Source organism: Aquila chrysaetos, chromosome 20 (assembly GCF_900496995.4).
Source record: "Aquila chrysaetos chrysaetos chromosome 20, bAquChr1.4, whole genome shotgun sequence".
NCBI lineage: Eukaryota > Metazoa > Chordata > Aves > Accipitriformes > Accipitridae > Aquila > Aquila chrysaetos.
In genome coordinates, this window is record NC_044023.1 from 18,170,604 (window position 1) to 18,184,905 (window position 14,302).

The 14,302-nt window shown below is 38.0% G+C and overlaps 1 protein-coding gene across 1 annotated transcript in view; it reads right to left on the minus strand.

Annotated features, from left to right (window-relative positions):
• The window catches only part of SUCLG2 (succinate-CoA ligase GDP-forming subunit beta), a 134,386-nt gene that overhangs the window by 2,495 nt on the left and 117,589 nt on the right, over nt 1–14,302 (minus strand). The window contains exon 10 of the mRNA XM_029995978.1: nt 6,876–6,996. Coding sequence (XP_029851838.1) covers nt 6,876–6,996 — 121 coding nt within the window. The remainder of the gene's footprint in view (nt 1–6,875; nt 6,997–14,302) is intronic.

Consider the following 14,302-nt stretch of genomic DNA (forward strand, 5'->3'; position numbering starts at 1 on the left):
GGGAGAACACAGAGATCTCTGAAGCATTCAGCATGACACTGTTCCCTCCTCTGCTGCTGCAAGTGCTTCATTTTGTACATAAAGAACTCAAATTTAATCAACAGACTACATGCACAGTAAAGAAAAAAACCCCATAAATTAAAAAAGGTATTTCAGGAAAGCATGTTTTTCACATGTATAAAAAACAAGTGCATCGCCTTCCCATATACTCTAGCTCATTCTTGATGGAAGACAAAAGACAAACAGAAAATATAAATTCTCCGGAGCTTTCTCCAGCAAAGCCAAGTGACAGTTTTGATCACTGATATGCTCTGCACCGTAGGAGGACTTGGAATCAGATATCCTACTGAGGAAGTGGAATCCACACTTCAGGATCACACACTAGTCACAAGCGCAAGACCCTGAGCTGATCCTCTTTAGGATCATTTCTAGCCCCCTCCTCCACATCAAGTTCCTTGTTCATTTGCCGTGTCAAAATGCTTAATTACTTTGTAATTCCTAGACCTAGCAAAATGAATTTTAATTATATTTGGAGCTATACACTAATTATACCCTTAATTATTAACCAAGAGCATACTCTTTACTATGCAACTTCCACAATGCTCATTTTAAAGGGTGATTCTGGGTTTTTGGCAGACTTCACAAAACGCCTGAAATTGTACAGCAGAAGTAGGGAAATTCAAAAGTCTGTTTCATCAGCGTGCTCAAGTCAGGATTCCCACTCCGGCACTGAAAGAGACCAAAGACGTCTCTGTCGCAGCAGGCCCCAGCACTTTGTGATAGGAGAGGCAGGTGTCTGGAAGAGGAACGTGGGACCCCATCTGCTAGCTGTTTAAAAGCACTGGCAGAAGAGGTCACGCTTCCCATCGATATGCAGAGGACACACTGTGGGACTTGTGTAGGAAGGTCAAAGACATCTGAAATCTCTGACAGAAGGGGGATTTGGTTGCATAGTAACATCCAGGAGTGTACAGGACTTTTCCTACAGAAAAAAGAATATTATGGGCAAAAAAGAGCATAATATTTGATTTTTTTTCCCAACCATCCTATATAACAATTGCCAGTACAGAACTATACGGGGAAGTCAGAAGGCAGTAGGAAGGTTCTCTTCTTTGTTAAGTTCCTCACATTTGTACAGTGATTCCCATCAAGTCTTGAAGGTTTTATCTATTATTTAGATACAAGTGTGATAAACATTTAAAACAGTCAAGATTGTACCAATCTCTCAAATAGGGTTCTACAAGACAAATTGTTGTGAGGAAAAAAAAAACGGAAAGAGGGATATTTTCCTGGAAATTTTCCCACAGAGAAAAATATTATGATGTTTGTGATAGCCATGGATTTAAAACTAACTTTTGCTCTTCACTAAGGGGCCAATATTAATTTACTAACAGGTCAGAGTGGGAACAATACATTGGATCTATTCTGCACTGCAGTGATTGCTCTACACACCACTTGTCTAACATGCATTACAAAATCAATACAAAACACAGTCCACTAAGAAGGGAGGGGGGAGTTCATGCAGGCAAATGAAAATCTGAAAGCTGAAAAAAAATCTCACTGCAGTCAAAAGAGTAAGGATATGCTTTGCATTTATTAAATAAAATACTGTTTTATAGGCAGGCCATACAACTAAACATATTTTTCAGCAAGCATTTCCTTTGCTGTAATTTTCTTTTTTTAATGATAGCTTTTAATCCCATTGTGATAAGTGTTTAGATATATGGAGAATACAGAAATGATAATGAGATCCTGCTCAAAGCAGAGGTAAAAGTTTTAAAATTAAACGTTCAGAAAACACTGGAAACATTTAAGACTCTACCATCTTATTGCAGTAGTTGTTAAAATAAACAAATAAATAATCCCACTATTCTAACATTAACCTCCTGCCACTGGATGGTGTCAGAGAACTGTAAACAGAATCTCATACACAGGCTATCAAAATAACCTGCCCTTCACCTACACTGTAGCCAACAGAGAAACAGTGAAAATTCACAGGACTGAAGGCTACAGGGCTTTTGTTGCTGTTGCTGGATTTTTTTTTTTTTTTTTAAACTGGACTCTATTAAGGGAATGGCTTTATAATGAGAAAAAGAAGTTTTTTCCTTCTGACACATATTACTGTCAATGACACTCCACAGAAAAACAGGAAAGATGTAATTTTATCAGCATACACCTTCAGGCTTTTTAATCTAAATATCCTCCTTCTGAAACCTGGGTTCTGAAACAACCTCTCTGTCTGTGTACATGCGATTTCTCACGTTTACACTTCTGTGGCCTTGAAATCTCTGCTATCACTAGTAAAGAAAATCTATTCAACTCATTACCTAAAAATCCTAGTAATAAATATTCTATCTAAGCATGTTTCTATAAATTGTAAGGTTATACTAGTACACATTGTTAGAAATGAGTCAAGAGGGCTGCACAGATTGAATGAAACCAAACAAATTAAACACTCCCAATCATACTCCAACAGGATTTTGATAATGTTCATTTATTCACTTGCACTGTCATAAAACCATCAGGAACAGGCTAAATTGCCACTGTTTAATGCTGATGGCTGGAGAGGATGCAAGATTCTGCAATGCCATTTCTAGGTTTTCAAGTAAATAAGATATAAGGGGGGGAAGACAGTTATATACATTGGGTACATCCTAACAATTAGAAGACTACCACAAAAAATAATCTGATCTACCCAAAACATTCTGCTATGACGAAATATTTCATAATATGCAGTACGTCTGAAAATTATTATTGACATGAAAACATTGTGACCATGTTACATTATCAATAGCAATGTTTCAGCTTTGATACGCTACACTGCTGAGCACAATAAGAACCCAATTTCCCCCGCCCCGGCATGGATCCGGGTTATGTCATTTCTGCTAGCCCACAAGCTGGAAACTCATAGACTTCCAGGCCTATGAGGTATTGGAGAATAAGGGACAAGGTTTGAAGTTCATCACTAGCTAACCTTCAGTCATCAACATTTGATTTGAGGTTTGGCTAGTGGTAAGCTTTAATTAATAGGGAACCTATGAAGTTTTGGTGGCCTATACATCTCGTAGCTGTTGGCTCTGCAGTCAAGAATAAATCAACTTTCACTGCCTATACCCCTTCTATTCTGTCCACCGCATTTGCCCTTTTCTGTCTTAAACTTTTCCCAAGGGATATTTTAGTGTTTTCCTCTGCCTCATGTTTAAAACCTGACTGGGAAAGACACATTTGAATTTGTGCTGAGGGTTTAAACCCAGGATGTCTGAAGAGGTTGATATGAATAAAGTTCTAAGTGTGACTTCGCAATACCCCATTCTTCTCTTTTGATAGGCAATTTGGGATACTAAAAATCACAGACATACATACCAAAACGTATTTGTGAGCAAGATATACAAGCCGGAGCAAAATTTTGGTTGTGTGTAAAAGATTCCTGAATATATTAAAAAAAATCATTAGATTCTGAAGAACACAGAAGGTCACGAATCACATGGCTGAAAAATATAACAGGAAATTTTGGATTCAAACATTTGAATAAAAGCCAACTTGCTTCTAGCTGCGTTTCAACATATTAAGTAGTTCTAATTCCTCCCAATTCTTCTTGTCCTAAGACCAGAGAAGCAGAGAATTAATTTGCTGAAAGACAGAGAATGTAAAATTTCCAGCATAGGAAGAGGACATCTAATTCACAATTATTTTTTTTATTCTTTCCTCTTTTCAGCTAACTCTGAGCTACATAAATGAGAAACAAGGTTTAGCTTCCATTCAGCACTCCTAGTTAGTTTTCACAAAACTTAATCGAAGTACGTTACATTTTAAAGGGGAAAAAATCCTGCATAAACCCAGCAGAAGTTAGTTTTCTACATCTGTAAAAGATAAAATTTGGAATATGTAGTTTCTCCATTTGTCCATAAGCCTTTTAAACAACAGTAATCCTGCGTCTCAGCTGGTGAGTGCTTTACTGACAAGGCAAGTAAATACATGTAATTATAAAGTTACCATTTTCAAAGAGGAGACTAATCCTTTCTTTATCCACTGGTAAAACAGCTTGTAATTATTATACAACTGAGAACAAAGATTTGTCTACAGAATCCTGCTAAATCAAGACAGATTTGACTGATTAAAACTCTAGTCATCAAGACATTTGTAATACAGTGCATGTGGGCAAAGAGTCTTTAAGTGCAGGTCACAAATCTGTTAAGATTTATGGGAATAATCATGAACTTTCTGTTGGAAAAACATTCAAAATGGAAATCCCCCCAAAGTGCTTGTCCCTTTTTCTCCTTTTGAAGTGCAAAATGTTATCAGAGATGTTTTAAAAAAAAGTCTTGGGTAGCCTTATTACTTCCACAGTACTCATTATTAATTCAAAATCCTTATATGTTTAGATAACCCGGTGTGAGTTCGAAGAACAACGAAGACGATTAAGGATCCAGAGGGATTGATTTCGGAGGAAAGATTAAAAGAACCAAATATATATGTATTACTTGGTTGGGTGATTAAGGAGGCAGAGAAAGCAGGAGTTACAAGCTAACCATTTCTAAGTACAACATCTGAAGGTTGTAAACATCATAGATCTTCTTTTAGGATGAACTGATGGGTAACACTAGGAATGAGAGAAGGAATTAAAAAAACTTTTGAGATAAATATTATGCAAAAGTGAGACTTTGCTATACTATTCTAGGACAGAGTTTGCTAAAGAAAATGTGGTATTTCCGTCTCCGGGGCCAGCAACTACTATAGGAGAAGCATCATTACAAACCTAGTAAAGAGTGAGCAATTATGGGAAGACGGTCAACAAAAGATGTTTGCATTAAAATCTGTGTTCAACATTCTGAAGATTCAGCTTCGATCTCTGCGGATGAAGCAGCACATGATTCATAAAGGTTGCAGGCACAAGAGGAACAGGCACCACGCAGTCCCCTCTGCAGGGCTTTCTGCAGCCCCCAGGCAGAAGCACTCCTGCTCCACACCTTCTCTTCCAGACAAACTCCACAGTGCAGCAGCACTGGGACTCTCCTCGTTCAGCCCAGGGACTGCTTTGCCTCTTGCAATCTCCCAAAAGTCACATTAAAAAAAAAAATTCACCCTTACTTGTGTACAATCATGGAAGTATCAAAAGTACTGGCGAAAGGTCAAGAAAACCCGGTGGCAGACCTAGCAGACTGCAGTTTAAAATGAGCAAGTTGATTTTCTTGTTTCTCTTACACCAGTTTCAAATACTGCAATAGAAACAACTTCTAACTACCTTGTTCATAAGGAAAACTAACAGCTTTTCCAATATCTTCACTTTAAAAATAACAGCTGCAATAGATGAGAAGTCTTGCAGATCTGACAGATAAACTTTTTCCCAGCTATGACAGACAGGAAAAGTTTTTTGCTATCACAAAAAGCTAAACATTGCCTAGAGCTGATAAACAATGAGATTTTATATTATGAAACTTGCCTGCTTCTAACCAACATCCATCAGTCTCTCCTTCATCCATATTAAACTACCTACTTACTCTCTTAAGGTGTTTAGTGGTGCCGCATCACCCAAAGAAAATTTTCACAATTTGTTTCTAGAATCCATTTTAGAGTATTTACATTTCCCTGCACTTACCACAGCAAAAGTCTACCCATGTTAAACCGAGAATGGACTCTGGAAAGCGTCAAACCCTGCAGTGAAATGCACAGCAGAACTTTTACAGGACAAAATTGCATGTCACAGGCTATGGTCTCCCCTGACATGAACTACGTATCATGTGTAATGTAGCACGAGAATGAGGGATGGGAAAACCCTGCTTTCTCATGAAAGGCAAAACAAGTACCCCCCTAACCAAAGGAATTCACGGGTAATTGCATCATCATGAGTCCTGGCGACTTTACTTTTTGAAAAGGAAAAAGTCTGGTGCATTCAGAACTTTCTTCCTCCCCCCTCTATCTTAGTGTTAAAAAACACCTTTGTTTTGTATCTCAGGTACATAAAGGGATGCATTTCCTCCTTTCATCACCAACGCTGAGTGATAGGACATTTTATGCTCTTTACATACACCCAAACATGAATATTGATGGTTTTGAAGAACAGGGCTTAAAAAAAAAAACAAACCAGAAAAATCTCTATTTTCCAAACCTACTTAGCGTGAAAAAAATGTTTTAAGCTTACCAGAGTTGTGTGCTGATTTCAATCAAAGCACTTTCTCCTTCAATGGCAGAAGAAGAATCTCCCTTCCTCCTTCAGGGTACTTCTCAGAAATTAGAGACAGAACTCCATATCCACTGCCATTATGTTAAAGCCAATAACTGCTGAAGAGCACTCTTCCTTACCTCTCTATTACTTTTTTGTTTCCAGTTTAACAATGCTGGATGTACTAAAAAAAATATTCCTTACCATTACCAAATCTTCTGTTTTTTTAAATGGATTTTAGCTGGATTGGATATTTGGGCAGAAGAACATATTACACTCTCTCAAAAATAGTGTTTCTAACATCTACATCTTTCTTTTAATTATGGTATTGGAGTAAATTTAAGAAAACTATATATTGCTGCAGGTTTAGCAATAATGGAATTGCATTCAGTAAAAAAAAATAATTTGGAAAAGAAATACCTTCCAGTAAACAGAAACTTGCATCAAAATAATTTCTATTTGCATTGCAAATCTTAAAAGCAAAACCACAATGCTTTCATTGCAAAATTTCATTGCTTCAAGTACCACCAGGGACCAGGAATACAGAAATATGTAAGGAAAGAGCTTATTGACTTCAGGCCATGCTATGGATGAAGAATTGGACACACTCGTACTGTGTGGGACTAATCTGTTTAGAGCTTAGAGGTTGAAGAAAGCCGAAGTGGATTACTGTGCCCCCGAGGGACAATTTTTGTCTGAAACCGTTAGCACTCACCTTCCAGTCTGACCACCAGAGGTACTTTCAGCTCAAGCTCTCGGCAGGCTTTGGTAATACCATTGGCTATAATGGCACAGTTCACGATCCCACCAAATATGTTTACAAGTATTGCTTCAACCTGTAGGAAAGAAACAGAGCAGGAAATAGGTGGGGTTTTTCTTTGTGTTTTGTTTTGGCTTTGTTTTTCAAATAAATACAGGTAAAAGATCCAAACCAGGGTACAAATTCCCTTCTGTCAGGCAGGTTCTCATTTATGGAAGGTACAAGTCTCACCTCTGTACTTAGAGAACTTGATTCTGAGTCTATTGTTTCTGTCGTGTGTAGCAGTGATTAATTGCCTTGGTCTAAACTAGCATGGTAATTAATGTCATAAACACATTATTACACAGAAAAGGCGAATTTCTACTGATAAGTATAAGAAGAGATTAAACAATCTATATTTTGGATTTTTTAATGTTTCAAATAATCATCAGAGCTTGGAGCTCAGAAAAGACAGCGTATGAATGTGTGGATGCACATGCAATTAAATATTCATGCGGACACTTCACAAAACGATCTGGATACACACTTTATCATAAGCAGTACAGAAGCAAAGGTAATATACTTGCCCTGACTCGATAAAGAGGAGTAAAAATCCCTTCTAATTAACAAGGAGAGGCATGTAATGAAGAGCATTCATTACAACAGATTAACTGATAACCTCAAAAAACTGCTATTCATCAGTTTCTGGAAACTGAAATTCTTGCACCCAATTCACAATTAAATTACCCTTCACAACACACAAGACATTAATACATACAAGATATTAATACGGTTTCTTTCCACTTGGTAAGGTAGTATAATATTGAACCCAAGTTTATATACCAGGCTTTCCACCATGGCTTATTAGGTCCAGGGAGACAGCATACAGATGCAGCTATGCTGTTTCTCGTTCCACAGTGGGGCTAATCCACAACATTCAGGGTACTCTACAATAAGCTTCACTGGGTGTCACAAACAAGCTTTGCCAGAATCATGTTGACTCAAAAGACGAAAAGACAAAGAGGAGATTAGGTTTGAAGGAATGAAATATCACTGGATTTCACTTGTGCATGATGTCAACCGCAATTATGCTTAACTCATTGCACAAGATGAACGGATTCACTTTGCCCACCTCTGGGTAGCCAGACTCGTACCAGCACCAAGAAAATTCCCTGCAGTCACGCACGTTTATAGCTCTGCACTATCATGTTTAATACTTCTCTGCAGACAAAATGTGACAATTAACTCCTGTGATGTGCAGTCACACACACAGATTGAAAGCTCACCACTGTTAGTAATACTGCCATCCATAATGCAGCAATAAAAAAGGAAAAAAAAAAAATCTCAACAAATACTTTACTTCCCACAAGAAATCATTTCACTCCTTAAGCAGTACCCTAGACTACAAAAACATCACTTACTAGAAGAATATGCAGTGTTTACATTGCACTATTGAACTCCAATGCTAGCACTACAGTTGTAAAATGAAGATGGCAATGGGACCACCTCATTGACATCTGTCTTATCACCTGCTGCTCCTTCCAGCTCCAAGACTTTTCATAAGGCCACCCAAAAGTGGTCAGAACAATTCCCATCTGACCATACGGGACACGGCCCCGTTTTCTCCTCTCGAGCTTATTAGACACCAACTCTTTCATCTAGTTTTCCAGTGCTGATGTGCTAGGATGCTGCCGGCCCCTGCTACATGTCTCCTCTTACTATTTGCAGTGGAGTCATCCAGTTAAGATTTGCTCACTCTTCTGGGCATCCTGATACTATAAAGAGAATTCTTGTGTGCCTTTTCAAAGCATGAAACATCTCTAATACTACATAAATACAGCAATAATGAATAATAAACTCCCTCAAAATCCTGACATCCAAATTTCTCCCGCTGAAATTAGGTATGATGATCGAGTACACGACACCAACTGTTTCAGTTCGTAAAGCCTGCACAGTAACAGCCTGCATATGGCTCATGACCTGGCTTCCTCATCACAGGCAGAGCACGCTAGGTATCAGAAGGAAATTTGTAATCCAGTCCAATCAAAACACACAATTTAATTAATTTTGTAACTCTTCCTTAAGAGTTTAGACATGGGCCAACACTTTAATGTCATGTTAAATGCATGCATTTACCAGTTCAGGGTTTTCTGGATATTAAGTTGGTGATGCCGTTGCAATTATTTCACCTTTGCATTGTTACAAAATCCTTAACTCTGTAGAAGCTACCAACAGTGAAACCCCTCCTCTGCCTTGCTCCTACTGCTTGTGCACATGCAAACATTCTTGGTTTTAGGAGGTAAAAAACACGAGAAGAAAAAAATCGAGCCCTTCAAACTCTTACCACATTAACCCTTGTGGTAGAGAGGTATCTATGCAAAGCACTTTGATGTTAAAATATACTGGTGATGGATTCTAACAGTGGGACAAGCCACAGACCCATTCCGCCCTTTCTAATACATGCTCCTAATTCAGGGACATTGCACTAGGCATGTGACAGATCAACTTAACAAAGTGTGTTTACATTATTAGAGATAAGGAGGAGGATTTTATGCCCAGTACAGATATTTTAATTCCTAATGCAGACATTCTCATTTAAGGATCTGCTTTTCAGCTTTCAAGCTGAATTCTAATCAGGTCTTCTAATCCATTGGCAGCAAAAGGAAAAAAAAATGTTGAAGGAAATTAGATGCAGCTTGGATAATTGATGTTTGTATGCTTGGCTTTAATAAAAATACACTGTTAAATTAGAGAGGAGTCTAAAAGGATTCAATCAATAAGAAACTGAATCAGGTAGAGAATTCAATCTTGGGTTTTATTGTAATCTTCCAAATAAGCCAAAAGATCAGTCCAAATGATGCTGAGATTCACTTTAACTCCGCTGAAATTTGTGAACATTGTTTATATATGCTTCTGTAGCCTGACTAGATCTTGCATTTCCAGCTGGAAGAACTTTTACATTCAAACCCAGTAGATGGATGAAAAGATTTTCAGTATTTCATGTGCACAGAGAATGCACAATCTCCATATTATTTAAGTCTATAAGAAAAATAAACCTCCCATTGTATACCAGAACCATTACATGCTCAGTATCTAATGCATATGGACTATTAGACATACTAAGGAGAGGACAAACTGTCTACACACAAGACAGGTTACTTAATAGCATTATTATTCTAATAACCACTTTTACCCAACAGCATGCCTTACAAAATAATTTTGTATTTCAACAACATTATTAAGGAAACTAAAGATAGCAGTACATCCACATGTTAGGTTCTTTCCATCCACCAAAACAATTGATAGATGAGAAATCAACACCAAACGTACTTGCAACTGATTATGGACTCCTCTGGAGACGTAAGGGAACCCACAGTAGCATGAAGACATCACCATCAATAGTGGTAACAACCCGCAGTCTGCCAGGTCTAAGCACCAATGCCGGGAAGCAAAAGTGACAGAAACTAAGGGAGTGCTGCATTGTCACTGTCTTCGTGCTAGATATGGTATTGAATCTTTGCAAATACTGGAATACCCATTAATCCCACAGCTCCTAAATACTATATGAACCATACCATATGGCCTTTTCTCTCTTTATATAAGAGATTAGATATATTTATGTATAGCTATAGCTATATAAAATCTATGTTGCTTTATTAATAAAACTAACAGTTTTAATTTACAGTGATTTTTTGTTAAAGTGAGCCTTGACAAAGCCTGCAATTCTGCTTTGAATGTTTGGCACCAAAAAACGTCCACCCCAAATAAGTGTAATTGTATACTAACTGAAGTAACGGTGCTAGGAGATTACTGTTAGATTTGTATTGGATCACCCACATAATCCACAAGGCTGCCAGGTTCCATGCAACTAAGGGCACTTTATGTACAGCAGAAGCAGCTTTGGCATACCTGCCTGCACTCTAAAAAATAGATATAGTGCGTGTGTACATTTACTATATTATCTTCTTTTTTTTTTCCTTCTAAAATGTTCTTAGACTTAACAAAATGCACACTGACATCTGATCATCATACACTTAAGGATGAATACAGGCAGCACCTATAAAGCATTCCACCTTTCCTACAGCCCATTTATAAATCTATACACAGGACGTCTCGCTGTCTGCAGCCACTGCATTCCAGTCTGCTGACCTTCAGAGTCCACACTACCACCACAAATTCTGTACACAAAAAGAGAGAGGACAAAAACTTGACACTTCCAAGTTGTTATTTCTCTTTCATTTTCCACCTTTGTTATTACCACAGAACAATTACAACAGGCTTAGGATAACATGTTGCAGCACTGAACAATGGCAGATACTTCATACAAGGTAAAGCTCTGAATCTCACATAAACCAGAAATCCAAACACGAATGCAAATTAATTTAGGCTGAGGTTTCATAATCAAAACACCCCTCTCCCATGCTCGTATTAGCATCTGAGCCATGCGGATGCCAAAGCAGCTCCTGGATCTGACTGACCCTGCAGACACATGAACACTGGCCCTGAAGCAAGAAAGAACGTCCAATGTGCTCTTAGGACCTGGGAGAAGGTGGGAATGCGTTAAGCCAATTGTGAAACCACTTTCTTACCTATTGCCTTTCAGGATCAGAATGAATATTAGTTATGCACAAAAATGTGAGGCCAGAAATAAAACTAGGGAACTGTCCAATAAAAATCAAACCCCAAGTCACCATGACCATGATTGTACAGCACAGATCTCTTCTGAATACTACTGAAAATGTATACTGGAATGTGTGTGGGTTATTATTATGTGTTTTAACAAAGTATTTCAGGATGGCTGACATAAAAATAGCTCAAAAACTTGTTAATTATTCCAGTGTTCAGATCCCTTTAATCAAAGTTTCTGCTAGTGTATTTTTTATGAGAAACTCTTTCAAAAAAAGCCCCACATTATCTCATCTGATGATGACAGCAGGAAAGACTTGCAACAGTTTTCCAACTATTAGCAGTGTCAGATGCATGCCTTGTGACTTTGAAAGCATCTTCTTCCTTATATGCACACACAGATGCATTAACACTCACACAGTGACTCACACATATTTTATATTATTATAAAATCACCAATACAATCTCTGACCTTGCTGTAAATTCTTGCTCTGAAGCTCAATCCATTTATTTTAGTTGAAAACAAGCCACTCACCATCAGTAAAACTACATCTGCAGCAAATTAAAAGCTACACTAGCAAAGAACTTGCTTAGTTTGCTTTGATTGAAATCTGAAAAAAACACCTTTACATTTCAAGCTAACTGAATTAATTTATTGACCACTCCTAACTCTTCCTTCAGCTAAAAGTGTACCCAGACAGTATGCAGCAGACTGTATTTGTCAAGCTTTCTTCTCCAGGATCCCACAGGTCACATCTTCATGGAAGACAGTGGGTTTGCACGGTACAGCTGGCAAACATGTTCCTGCCTGGAGGCTTCTAGCATTTTTTGAAGTTAAAACATGTATCGTGTCTCCCAATCCTTCTGGTCAGCGGAGTCTAATTTTGTGTCTGCAAAAACACATTCTTTTACCAAACTAAATCATTAAGTTGCCAGAAAAAAAAAAATAAGAGAAGCAAGCCAGCAGCATACTGCCAGGCATTTGTTTCTTCTTTCCTTCCTTCAAAGTAATAAACACCAGTGGAAGGACGATAACTCAAATTGCTCAAACATATCAAAGAATGTGGGGAGGCTCACATTGCAGGATGCTGGGACACAAGCACCGAAGATGCGGATGTATTCCCAGCTCATGAAGGGAAAGTAAAGGGGATGTAACCTACAGCTGGATCCAGACATCCAGCACTGCAAACGTACACACGCCTGACAAGCACTGTCACTTAAGACTTTCATATTCCCATTCTGGGAATATCCCAGGGAATCCCAGTTAAAAAGAAGGGTATTCACCACTTCTAAAATCAGATATCCAGGTTGCAGCTTGGCCTCACAAAGATCCAGTGGTCTTCATAACAGTGACATGCAAGAGCTTCTTTCTCACAGAGCTAGAAGATTGTGGGAACCTTTACCAACAGTAAACCATCAAGAACTGCTGCAGTTTAGAGACGTGCAAGGCGAGATACACTTACATGAACACAACTTTGCCAGGACTGGAGAATCCCAGGAACATATATTTAATTAGCTACAGGTAAGCAAGGAACTTTCATTCAGCTTCTTAGAGGGTACACATTGCTTTTACTAAGAAAGAAATCTTCAGCAAGATAAGGAGAAAGCGAGTCTCCTTTTTATCTGTTTTGGAGACACAGACACTGAGGCAGAGAGGTGAGGACATTTTCCAAACCCTTTGGAGATGGCTGAGTTTACCTGCATTACAAGTCAAATGCTCTTGTGTCCCAGACAAACATCTATTCCCTATGCCTTTTAAGAGGTAGGTAGCAATACTAAGAAAAAACCCAAACCACTGGGTAAAATGGGATGCATAGTTCTTCACTTTGAATCTAATAAGGTGCATTTAATCCTTCCTATTATTCTTTATTAATAATTCGTTTACAAGACTTGTTTCAGTGTGAAAGAAGCAGATTATCTCCAACTCTCAATGCAATGTAATAAAATGTAATAAAACACAGATGCCATACACTTGCGTCTTTACTCTGTATCTTTCTCCTCCAACGGGTAAGTCAGATACAAACATTTTAAAATGTCTCTATATTATTATAACTTGGACCGCAGGTCAAATGTAACTTTTTCTTATCCAGTTTTGAAATATTAATCTAATCCTCTGGCTTTTTATATCAGACAACATTTACGGTTCATTTGAAAATACAGATTAAACCTACTGTATCACAGCAGTATGAAAGATTCACAAACACAAAACCAGTTGCTTAAAATATCCACTAGAGGACAGTACAATTCAACGTGGAAACGGAATACAAAAATCCCCTTGGAGAGAAGAGCAGGGTTATTTTTTCCACTTAGAGCCAAACTATCTCATTGTACTTTATAAAATGATGCAAAATATTATTTTGCCTCTTTGGGATGGAATTTTGAAAGTCTGATGATGATAAATTTAAGTAGGTTGAATCAACAAAAAGCAAAGCAAGAAACCTTGCAGTCAGGTGAAGAAATATTGATACAATGCAATTTTGAATGTTTTATACTATTCTAAAACAGGTCAAGGTTTAAAATTCACTAGCAATGCATCCTTATGCCATAAGAGGAAAGGAACTCTGATGAATCTCCAAAACAAAATTCAGATTTTTCTGTCTGGGGGGACTGGCTGACAGGTAGGAAAAGCAAATTAAGGATTTTGTCCAATGCTATTTTTTGGCCTGTATTCAAGGGGTTCTTGAGGAATGTCTCACCAAGAGCGAATGCCCTGTTTCTGCTACATCCAGTTGTTGTACACTTAGCCCTTTTCTTGAATGGCTGGTGAGATGGCAGTA